At 37.7% G+C, this 12180-nt stretch overlaps 2 protein-coding genes across 3 annotated transcripts; one reads left to right on the forward strand and one right to left on the reverse strand.

The window, feature by feature from the left end:
• Positions 1-289: 289 nt before the first annotated feature.
• On the forward strand, positions 290-3510 carry LOC135094364 (myelin gene regulatory factor-like A). 2 transcript variants are annotated; one of them, XM_063994394.1, is made up of 3 exons: positions 290-477; positions 1668-2212; positions 3139-3510. In XM_063994394.1, the coding sequence occupies exons 1-3, from the start codon at positions 466-468 to the stop codon at positions 3416-3418; spliced, it is 837 nt and encodes a 278-aa protein (XP_063850464.1). In that variant the 5' UTR covers positions 290-465; the 3' UTR covers positions 3419-3510. The 2 variants fall into 2 exon arrangements, with proteins under 2 accessions (XP_063850464.1, XP_063850465.1); XM_063994395.1 differs by having other exon boundaries at positions 290-437.
• Positions 3511-7757: 4247 nt separating this feature from the next.
• LOC135094278 (uncharacterized) lies at positions 7758-10190 on the reverse strand. Its single transcript, XM_063994260.1, has 2 exons — positions 9902-10190; positions 7758-8863 (listed from the first exon to the last, which is right to left on the reverse strand). The coding sequence occupies exons 1-2, from the start codon at positions 9927-9929 to the stop codon at positions 8163-8165; spliced, it is 729 nt and encodes a 242-aa protein (XP_063850330.1). The 5' UTR covers positions 9930-10190; the 3' UTR covers positions 7758-8162.
• Between the last annotated feature and the right edge of the window lie 1990 nt (positions 10191-12180).

Consider the following 12180-nt stretch of genomic DNA (forward strand, 5'->3'; position numbering starts at 1 on the left):
ATGGAATAGAAAATGAATCATACAATAAACAGAAAACGGCTTACTTAAACAGTCACTTTAATATCAGTAGCCTTCCTCCTGTAGTAGTAGTAGTAGTAGTAGTAGTAGTAGTAGTAGTGTAAGATGACAGGAAACATATAAACTAGTAAGAACAATAATAAAAACAAGAAAAGTAACAGTAACTAATGAAAACAAAAATAAAAGAAGCAAGCAAAAAGAAAGACACCCTTAAGACATGATACTGAAGCGGGCACACACACACACACACACACACACACACTGACCGGTTCACACAAGCTTCTCAGTTCCTCCCGCGACCACATCCTTCTCCTACAGTGTCTCGAATCTCCCTCAAAGCAGTGCCAAAAAGGACTTAATGCAGTGTTAGAGAGTGCCTGCTTGTGTCTAAAGTGTTATATGAGTTAGCAGTGCCACCGGTGAGGAGTTTTAAGTGTCTAAGAGTGCATGTATAAGTTGGTAAGTGTGGTGGTGGTGTCTTGTCCCGGGGGAGAATTACAGAAAATGTGTGTTTTTAGGGGTAACATGATTAGATTGCGTTTTGATGAGTGGCTTGGTGAGATCTCGAGTAAAAATGTGTTACGGTGATATTTAAATGTGATAGTGTTTGTTCAGTGTTTGTTGTGTGTGTGTGTGTTGGGGGTGGGGATAACATGGCACGTTTCATTAGAGGTGATTTTATTGGTATTTTTTAAAGATTTTGAGCATTATCATATCGGAATCATAATTAGATGTGGTAGATGTGTATTTTCAAGGGATGAAGTGGTAATAATTGCGGTAGGTGGTGGTATTGTGAGTATTCTGGCAAGTCTTTAATTAGAACTCGTGAGAATTATTATTAGATGTCATAATGTTTGTTTAATGTGATAGAAAATAACAGAAAATGTATGTTTTTCTTAAAGGGATAACGCGGGTAATTTATATTAATCTTTTTGATTCTGTATTATATGAGCTTTGATTAATTCCTTAAAAAAAAAATATATTATGAAAAAAAAGACGACTGTTAGTGACGTTTTAAACATTCCTAGTTAAATTATAAAACAAAAAGAAAAAAAACGAGAACTGATCATCGAAAATATAAACAGTAAATAAAAAAATAAAATAGATATTGAAAAACGAATAAAAAAAATAAATAGATATTGAAAAACGAATAAAAAAATAAATAGATATTGAAAAACGAATAAAAAAATGAAATAGATATTGAAAAACGAATAAAAAAAACAAGGAAAAATAAAGGAAAAAAAGGGAAAAAAGAATGATGGAGCTTGCAACACACAGAGGTGGCGCACGCAACACCTGTGACGTCTGTGTTACGTTAGTGTTGCGTCATCAGCTCCTGTTACCTGTTATTTATTTACTAATTTATTTATATGCATTTATTTATCTATGTATATAAGTATCCATTTATTTATTTATTTATTTATTTATCTAGTTAGTTATTTGTTTATTGATGAACTAAATTGTTTGTTTGTTTATTCATTTATTTCTGTGTATTTATTTATCTATGTATAAAAGTATCCATTTATCTATTTATTTACCTGTTTATTTATCTATTTAGTTATTTTTTTACTGATGAACTTAATTGTTTGTTTATTTACTCTTATATCTATTAATCATTCATTCACTTATTTAATTATTGTCTTTTTCAGGTAATGTTACCCCTGCTCATTCTCACCTTGTTAGTTCATAAAGGCGACTCTGCAATGGGAGCACTAAGGCAGTTTGGGCCGTATGGACATCCCCCTAACAACAACAACAATCCCAGCAACAACAACAATAACTATAACTACAACAATCACATCTATAACCAGCCTACCGTACCTCACCACAATTCACTACAGAACCAGGTGAAAATCCACGACATTAACCACAACAGGCTTACAAACCAGGCTTTTCACAACCACAATCCTGATCACCACAGCTACCAACATTCAGACTGCCACAACCACGACCACCACCAACAACAATATCAACAATTCAAAGGCCAAGAGGAAAAGAGGAAATTTGAAGACGCTATAAGGAAAATTTTTAGTAAGAGGAAAATGGAAACTACTCTTTGGGACCGTCTATTTGGCCCCGATGACCCAAGTGACCTGGAGAATGACCTGACCACCCTGCATGACCTCAGCGCCAAGTTTGGAGTCTATCACCTGCTGCCTGATGACCTGAAGACGAGGAGAGATGACTTAACCAGGTGATTTGCCTCTATTACATCTTGTTTGTTTGCTTGTTTGTTTGTTTATTTGTTGTCTCCCTATCTTGTCTTTGTTTTTAACCCTTTAATTGTTATTTGGTACACCTTTCCTTAATTAATAATTTCTTAGGCATCTTTACTTGTTCTGCAGCCACCTCCAATCTTTAAACTAGGTAAAAATTGTAAAATATATATATGTTTTTTTTATTCTTTTCTTTCGTGTAGATGCTTAAGAATATTTCATGCATTGCTTCTGGTGCTGTTAATTGTTTCGTGTGGCAGTGAAAGGGTTAATGTGCATGTGTATGTGGTGTGATTGGTGTTTGTATGTGATCTATGTGGAATTTTATTTGTTTTATTTTTTTTTTTTATTTATGTGTAATCTAAGCAGGTGTGTGTTATCTAATTAATTGTTTTATTCTTATTCGTATATTCTCCATTATTTCTTTTTATTTTAGTTTTCTTTTCGTAATTCTTTTTTTTTCATGTTTCGTACAATTGTTTTACATTATTACTTGCTTTATAATTATTTAACTTTTTTTTTTTACAGTTTTTTCTTTCTTCCTTAAACCAAAATTTTGATAGTTTATTGTATTTCAAGTCTACTCCTAAAACCGACTCAGTTAATGCACCTTATAAATTAAAAAAAAATAAATAAATAAATAAATAAATAAATAATTCGTCCTGTCTACAATGAAGTTACAGAAAAAAAAAAATTATAGAGCCCCTTAATATGCATCCAGCACATCCTCTTTAACCCTTTAGCACCCCATACCCGATGTCTCTTTATCACCTACAACTGTCTATGGTCCCCTAAAATCAAACATCCTAGATTCATTTAACATCTTTTAATTCCAATATTCATTACTCCACTGCATCTACAAAACCCTTTAAATCCTACACTAACTGACCTTTTATCCCCACAGATCCCCAAGCTCCTACACTTCCTACATGGGGGAGTCTCAGGACGCTAAGGGCTTTCCCGGCATGGACTTCTACAGCCTGTTCGCCTTTGCCATCTTCTTCAGCACTCTAACGTACGCCATTTTCTTCCTTCTGCAGCAGGAAGGCGAGGGGGAGAAGAGGCAAATGGAGTCGTCAGCATTTAGTGTTTTGCAGGAGAGTTTAGTGAGGGTGGTGACTGACGCGCTGGAGAGGTGGAGTGTGTGGGAGGAGGAAGAGGAGGAGGAGGAAGAGGAGAGGTAGGAAAAGGGAAGAGAGAAGGTAGGAGGTATGGAGAGGAATAGAAGTAGGAGGAGGAGAATGAGGAAATATAGGAGGAGTGTATGAAAAGTGAAGAAGGAGGAGAAGGAGGAGGAGGAGGAGGAGGAGGAGGAGGAGGCGGAGGAGGAGGAGGAGGAGAAGGAGGGCATTAATGAAGTTTATTCTAAGTATTTTGCGTATGAAAGGATAAGTAACAATAAGAAGAATAAGAATAAAGATGAGAATAAGAAAAACAGGTTAGGTTAGATTAAGTTTTCAGTTGTTTTAGAACCATCAATAAAAAAAAAAAACAGTACATATTAGTATATCTCTCATATTACAACTTTACTAATAAAAGGAAAAGCAATAACTGCCTTAAGAATAATAAAAACAATAAAAGCAAACATTACCTCTTATTACATTTCTTGTTTTCAAGTATATCTTCAATAAAATTACAAAACATCACCTATATTCTCCGTATCCTAATTCTATCTCCATCCTATGCACGTAAAGCCAAAGAGAGAGAGAGAGAGAGAGAGAGAGGGGAAGACTGAAGCATGGGGTCTCCGTTGCCTATCCATTAGTGTACCTGCTTCAATGTTTACCTTTAATCACCAATGGCGGAGTGTTTGCCTAACTGAACCTGACGCCACCTGTACCAAGAGACATTCCAGACGTTCCTAGTCATTCCTTATTATTCCTAGCTACTCTAAATATTACCTGGACTACAATATTAATTTTCCTAAGTATCCAGGTGAGGTGCGTGAGCTAATTAAGAATGCACTGGTGAGTTTAATAACATAAGAACAAAATAAACAAGGGAATGGACTATAATATTAATTTTTTTAAGTATCCAGGTGAAGTGAGTGGGCTAATTAAGAGTGCACAGGTGAGTTTAATAACATAAGACAAAATAAATCTGGGAAGCTGCAAGAAGTCATCAGGTCTACATGTGGCAGTCCCTGTATGAAACGTATCTTCCTATCTGCACCTGTCATCCCCATCCATAAACCTGTGTAATCTTTCTTTAAAGCTTCCTAATGACTTGGCACTAACATCCTGATTACTGACACCATTCATCTACCTCTCTATCTGAGAAACAATTCCCTCATATTTTTTTAATCTAACTTTTCAAGCTCAAATCCTTTATTTCTTGTCCTATCCTGATTACTGACCCTGAGATTTTTGTTTACTTCACACGTGTTATGTCCCCTATACTACTTAAAGACCTCTATCAGGCCCTCTTTTAACCTGCGCCTCTCTAAGGAATGTAAATTTAAAAGTTTATTTCATGAAGAATATTTTTTTCATTGTGGGGAAAGCATGAGTCATTCCAGGCAGTACTAACCCTATTTTCTAATCACTGTAAAGACAATCAGAGCCATAATATTAAGTCTTCTAGGTATCCAGGTGAGATGGGTGGAATAATTAAGAGTGCTCAGGTGAGTATGGAGAGACACGGTGAGTGGAGGTCAAGGGTTAATGTAGCGTCACTTCAGCAAACACTGTGGTCAGGTAGAGTGTTTTCCAACCTACTGGAGACTGTACGGGTGATAATTACACGCTTCCTCAATGAGTCTTCGCCCTTCATGCCCCGTCCACTCCTGCAGAAGGCGAGGAGGGCTGATGGCCATACAACACTCAGTTTATCGGAAGGTGTTGAGGAAGAAAGACGTCACCTCCAGTGTTCTTGTGTTCGCAGGTTTGTTTTGACAAGATTTGTATAAGAAACGTCTATAAAAAAAATAAAATAAAATAAAAAAAATACGTAAAACTTCAAAAAAAAAATACTTGCGTTAACTTATATGGAAAAAAATATAAAACTTCTAAAGAATATATATACAGAAAACAAAATTCTCCAGAGGTTCTATAGGAAAAAGTAATTTAGTCTTTTCCTGACATTTTCCTCTTCTTCTGTACAGCAGAACGTGGATTTAACGCAAGTCAGGGTCCACGGCACTTCGCTATAAATCACTTTTGCACTTAATCTAAATATTGTTTTAATGGAAAGGTTCTTGTGGCGGGAAAACCATGCACAACCAATTTTTCACATGTTATGAAAGATAAAAATTAATAGATAAACAAAAACGACGGCAACAACAACAACAACAACAACAACAACAAAAATAGTTAGAAATTGAACTGCAGTAGAAATTTACGACGGAATTCCATTTTCTTTCGCTGTTTTTGTCTTTGAAATTTTGTTTTGAATCACAACTCACAATGAAAGTTGCAGACTCAGACAACAACTTAGCTAAACACGCCCTTACGTCCCAGGCACACAAGGGTTTCCATAAGACAGAAGCTTCCTTACATCATTTCTTTTAATAACTTAACTACCCCCACTAAAAAATACAAACAGAAAACTGGTTAAAGAAATAATACAAACATACGTATCCTTCTCTCTCCCGCAGGATGTCTGGCCTCAAGACGTCCCTGGGCGTGGAGGACCGGGACGGCTACGGGGGCGGCCACGGCTCCTATGGTGGAGGGTAGGATGTTACGATGGTTAAAAGGATTTGGATTCAGAATGTAACGATTTGATGTTCCAAAGTAAACATCAAGTGAAGAAGATTTGTGAGATATTAAATACGTTTGGAATACTGAAAAATTACATTATTAATTTTACTAAAGTGATTAGAAAGAAAATAGTAAGGATTTATATAGGTCATTTTCACACATGAACTAGTATGCGAACGAAGCTTATAGTCTTTTATTTTATTGTCTTACGTTTTAATTGCAGGAAAATTAAAAATATTAAAAAAGAAAATCTATTCGAAGAACATAATTCAAAATCACACTTTTTCTATAATCCTCTTCCTTGTCTTCCCTCCTTTTCTTTTTTTTTCATACTCTATTCCTTCTCTAACTTTTAACCATGCTCCTCCTCCTCCTCCTCCTCCTTCTCCTCCTTCTATTTTCACTCACCCATAAGCAACATGAGCATTTATAATATATCTCTTCCTCTTCCTTTATTTCCTCCCTCTTTTTCCCTTATCTCTTCCTGTCCCTGTTTTCCATTTCCCTGTTTCCCATCATGATTATCAGTACCATGCCCTTCTTCCTCTACCTCCTCCACCACCTCCTCTCCCTCCTACAATTAATCAATTCCTGAACCCACAAATCCGGTTTTAACTACAGACACAAATTCGAAAAAAAAGTCGCAATTTCCAACTCCACACAAAAACACAACCACCACCACTCACAGATACGGATACGGTTCCTATGGGCACGGTGGTTACGGATACGGATACGGAGGACTGGACCCTATATCCGTCTTGGCAATCCTGACCTTCCTTTCGGCCCTAAGTTACCTGTTGTGGTGGTGTACACGCAACCCAACACTCTGCCTAGCCAAGCCCCCTGCAACACCCACCACACCCTCCACCACCACCACCACCTCAATGCGCTCCATCCCTGACTCTCTCCACGTGGGGTTCGAAGCGGGGCCGAGTTTCTGGAACCTCGAGGCAACCACTGTGAATCCTAATTATCATCTGGGGACGTTTGGGAACTCACCTGTGATGCCCTGGGGGAATTTTAGCTCCATTGGGAATCTTCTTCGTTTGCCTGGTCAGGTTTAGGTCGTGTGTGTGTGTGTGTGTGTGTGTGTGTGTGTGTGTTTTCGTTTTTTTTTTTTTTTTTTTTAGGTCTTTTTCATGTTTAATTGTCGGAGCGTATTTTTTTTGTTCTTTTTTTGTTTTCTTGTGGTTCACTTTTTTTTCCTTTCCTCATTATTTCATTCTTTTTACTGTTCCTTCTCTTTTTTTTCTTTCCTATTTATCGGTTTACTTCTTTCATTTCCTTGTTTTTCCTTCCTTTCCCCTTTCTCATCTTGATATTTTTTTTTCCTTTCTCTCTCTCTCTCTCTCTCTCTCTCTCTCTCTCTCTCTCTCTCTCTCTCTCTCTCTCTCTCTCTCTTACACCTACATGCAGTTTTCTTTTTTCTTTCTTTCTTTCTTCCCCTTAATTTTTGTGTTCCGTTCTTAACCCTTTCACTGTTGATCAATCATATCCTTCTTTTTATTATATCCATCCACAAAATTAATAAAAGTGATCTGAATGCTAATAAAAAGGCGATCATAGCAGTGAAAGGGTTAAGTATGTGTCTTTTATTTATCTATTTATTTATTTTATTCATTTATTTTCATTTTTTTTTTCATTTTATTTTTATTTTTATTTTTATTTTTATTTTTTTTTTGTCATTTATTCAACATTTCAGGGAACAACATTAATATTATTGGTATAGTTTTGTTTTTCACGTTACCTCACCAACCAAAGAATCGTATTTCAGCTTTGAGTTTTGTATGTGACGAGGAATTTAGGAAGTAAAATGTAATAATAATCTTTCATTTATTTATTAATGCCCTTTATATAATTTTTTTTATCTAAAGAGGTACAAATAAATAACCGAAGAGACAAAATAGAAATAAGTAATAAAGATTGAGAGAAAGACAGAAGCGTAGACACAAACAAGCAAACAGTTAAATAATAGTATAAATAGTAGTATAGATAGTATAATAGTATAAATAATAAGATAAAAACAAACATAGAACAAATAAATATCATAACAAACACTGAAAACGAAAACGGCGTACGAGTATTGTAAGGCGAAAGAATAACAATGCAGATGAATATTTAGATAAGTCACCCTTAAAAAATATATAAAATAAAAATAAAGAGGACAACATCATAGGATTATCTACACTAAAGGATGACAAATGTTCAGGCGAGAATATCCTTATCCTTACACCAGCATATGGATGAGGAAGGTGATGAGGGCGCCAACCACGAGAAAACCCAGGAAATTAAAACCAACGAGTGGGTCAGCCCCGTAACCCCCAGAGCGCGCCATCACATCCCGTTTTCTCCGCTCCTGCACACGTGACCAGAATGGAGACGCCTTCACCCAGTCAGAAGCCACCGTGCCCTCTGACTCACTAGTTCGCTCTAGATCATTCGAATCCTCTGCTTCGAATCCCTCTGAACCATTTGACTCCTGCGGTTCTTGAGGCTCCAAGATTTCCAGGCATCTCTCCAAGGTCACGAGGAGTCTGGAAGCTGTTGATGACTCCCCGAGGTCCACCATGCGGGACACCATCTTGCCCCCCAGCAGGAAGGAACGGGTCGCCTGCAGGATGGACGAATCAGTGAACCTGTTTCGAACCATTTCCGTGAGCCAGGGACCGCCAATGAGAGGCACGGAAGAGAAGAGGCAGTTGATTGACTCCTCCGTCTGTTCCACCTCCTCTTCCACCTCTTCCTCTTCCTCTATTTCTGTTTCAGGGTTTATTTTCTCCTCTGGGTGCGTGTTGGAAAAGGAGGAGGAGGAGCAGTCAGGGTCGGAGAGGGGACAAGGGAGTGTGAATTGCACTGTGGCGTCATCTAGCGGGTGTGTTCTGTCCCCAGCGGCAGCGTGGTGGAGGGCTGTCATCCACATCACACAGCCTGAAAGAAAATAAAAAAAGTTAGACACAAATGAACAAAGGAACGTAAGAAATGCTAGGGAACGAGAATCAGATCACAAAAACAACGCAAACATAAGAATGCAGGAATGAAGGAAGACTGCAAAACAAAACAAAACAAAATGAAAATAATAGACTAGAGAACACAAATATAAGAACAAAAGAGAACAAGGAGACTGAAAAATAAAAAAGAAAAGAAAAAGTAAAGCGCCACAAACACAGGAAGGCACGAAAGCAGGAATACAAAAGACCAAGAATAAATAGATAAATAAATGAATAAATAAAACACTACAGACATAAGGAAGTCAAGAAACAAGACCACAAGAAGACTACTGACGCACACAAGGCAGCCTCTGGACACTTAATCTGTCACCATACATTCATTCAGCCTCCTTTTGACACCATCTACCTGTGCACTTAACCACTTTCTAACTAACGCTTAATAAAACAGTAATGACCAATATTTATTAACTCATTTCCCCATTTTTATTATTATTTATTATCATTATTATTATTATTTTATTATTATTATGAGTTTGTACTTAGTTACTCTCAAAGGCTACTGTACTTAAGTCATTAATCTTAACACAAACTTGAAAGAAACACAGTCCCTACCCCTCCCCCCCCCTCTCCCACCAACCCCTTGCGCTAAGTGTTATGTAATGGTTCTTTAAGATTTTCAATAGATAATTACGAATAACAGCCCTATCCGACAGTAAATAAATAGATAAATATGTAAATAGATAACTGTTAATAATAATGATAAAGTAGTAGTAGTAGTAGTAGTAGTAGTAGTAATGATAATAATAATGATGATAATAATAATAATAACAATAATAATAATAATAATAATAATAATAATAATAATAATAATAATAATAATAATAATAGCAAGTACAGAAATAAATAAATAAACAAACAAAGAGATCAAGAGAAATTGGATAAAGACCACGATTCCTAATATTTCATCTTCCATCTCTTTATAAAGTCACACTCAACTAACAACAAACACTAGGCTTACCTAACACAATGCAGGTGGTGGTCCTCATGGCGACAGCTGCTCTCGTGTCCTGAGGGCGGCAAGGAAGTCACGCCAGGAGAGAGGAGGCGTGGATTACTTCTTTAACTGGCGTTGAAATCTCTAAATAAAAAAAAAACTCAAAATATCAACGTTATACCGTCAATTTTCCTTATATTTTTCTATTTTCTTGTTTTATACCGCTGTTTTGATCCGTGGGAGGCGCTGAAGGAGGGAGAGAGACGGAGAGAGAGGGAGAGATGCCCCGCGATCAGAAACTAGAATGAGACTGAGAAATTTACCCAGGTTGCCACACACCCTCTCTCAGTTGCCAGTGTTCCTTCCTCTTCCTATTGCATCTGCCTCTCCTGGCCCCGTCTCCTCTCCTCCAGGCAACCTCCCGTTACCCCAGTAAACAGCACGGCCAACACGCCACACCACCACCACCGCCACCACCACGGGGGCAGCGGCCGGTCTGGTTTTTAAAAGGCCAGCACTGAAGGCGATGTTTGTCAGTGTTCCCTTCTTCCCTACCTCGATACGCCTTATATTTGACAGACTCTGAGTGAAGCTACTGGGGTTCTTCAGGGAGGGTTGGGCGGTTTCTGTTGATGGTGTACTTGTAAGGGGGTCTGGTTTAAGCTGTGGTGGTTTTTAAGGATGTTTTCGTGGTTTTAGTTAGGTTTAAGAGGGTTCGGTTTAAATTGTGGTGGTTTTGAAGGATATTTTCATGGTTCTAGTTGTTGTTTGAGAGGGTGTGGTTTTCAAGATTCTAGTGTTCATTTGGAAAGTTCCAGTTCAAGTTATTCGAATTTTCAGAAGTGTTTTCATGATTCTAGTAACAGTTTGACAGACTTAGTGGGAGTTACTGTGGCTTTCAACGGAACTTCCACGACTTGATATACAGTGATAGTTGAGCAGATCCTAAGCCAAGTTACAGTAGTCCAAAATATTTTCATGATCCTGGTAATAACTCAACGACTGAAGATGACTGTAGCACAAGTAAAGATGTCTCAGTGATCAGTAATTGAGGAGAGATGTACCAAATAGCAGACAAAGGGATAAACAGACCACAAACTTACTGATTCCTTTACTAAATTTGTTAGTTGAAATTACTGAGTTTTCAAGGATGTTTTCATGATTCTAGTGACAGTTTAAGAATATTTCAGCACTATCAGTAAGAAACAGCAACCATGAAAACCCAACCAATTACCTCTGTGACCTTTGAAAGCAGCTCAGATGACAAAACCGATCATCTAACAATACATCCTCGAGACATTAGTATCTCTCCTCGGCCCAGCACGCCCCACGCTCATTCTGTCAGCCGAAGGAGGAGCTAATGGGATTGGCTTGTCGTTTTATCACCTTAATGATGCTGGCACACGGCGGCCCTGTTACCTTAAATTAAAGACCCATTGAGTTAACTAGGCCATGGTACTGAAGACTGCTAACTGGGACTGTTACCTTGAGTTACTTGAATGCACATGTGGGTTTTACTACCAAGATTCTGTTTTGATGTGAAATGGGATATTTTTTGTTGTTTTACTAGCTGTGGAGACTGGTTGAGAGTACATATTGTAAAGAAAATCCTTACATATGTGTGAATGTAGTAATGTTAGGATGGAGGAGTTAAAATGTATGCAAACTCAATGGGTTACACTACACACGAACTAACGCGGGAATAGAAATTATTAAAGAACTCCCTGTTATTTATACATATGGTTGAGATAACTGTTGAGAAATCTAGGTAAAAGTCAATAAAAGCTTAGATAATTCCATTTTCTCTCTCTCTCTCTCTCTCTCTCTCTCTCTCTCTCTCTCTCTCTCTCTCTCTCTCTCTCTCTCTCTCTCTCTCTCTCTCTCTCTCTCTCTCTCTCTTGCTACGCTCACCTGTTCACAGCAGCAACAGAGACTTCACCTCAGACACCTTCACCTGTCTGACAGGAACTAAAACCTCTCACTAATTAACCCTTTCACTGCTATTTAACATATTTCCTTAATCACAAACTACCCTAAGGCATTTATCACATTTCTACAGCCACTGAGCAAAGTACTGGCTAGACACTGAATAATCTACTCTTTTCATCTCCTTTTCCTTCCTGCAGATGCTCTAAACGATAATATGCATTGCCTTTAGTGTTGTGAATTGCTCTCTATGGCAGTGAAAGAGTTAACAGTACCACCACTACTCTATTGTCACTCTTTCTTACATACTTCCCCAGGCTCTCACATAACACCCGGTACTGCAAATGACTTTCCTACACCGCCAAGCCAGAAAAAGT

Source organism: Scylla paramamosain, chromosome 45, assembly GCF_035594125.1.
Source record: "Scylla paramamosain isolate STU-SP2022 chromosome 45, ASM3559412v1, whole genome shotgun sequence".
NCBI classification, from domain to species: Eukaryota; Metazoa; Arthropoda; class Malacostraca; order Decapoda; family Portunidae; genus Scylla; species Scylla paramamosain.

What these genes read in the sequence shown, in the direction of transcription:
- LOC135094364 (XM_063994394.1), top strand. An exon ending in AGGAGAGATGACTTAACCAG is followed by an intron (nt 2,213 to 3,138) that starts GTGATTTGCCTC and finishes TTATCCCCACAG; the next exon opens with ATCCCCAAGCTCCTACACTT.
- LOC135094278 (XM_063994260.1), bottom strand. Translation starts at nt 9,929, where the DNA reads ATGAGGACCACCACCTGCATTGTGTTAG. An exon ending in CACCACCTGCATTGTGTTAG is followed by an intron (nt 8,864 to 9,901) that starts GTAAGCCTAGTG and finishes ATTTTCTTTCAG; the next exon opens with GCTGTGTGATGTGGATGACA.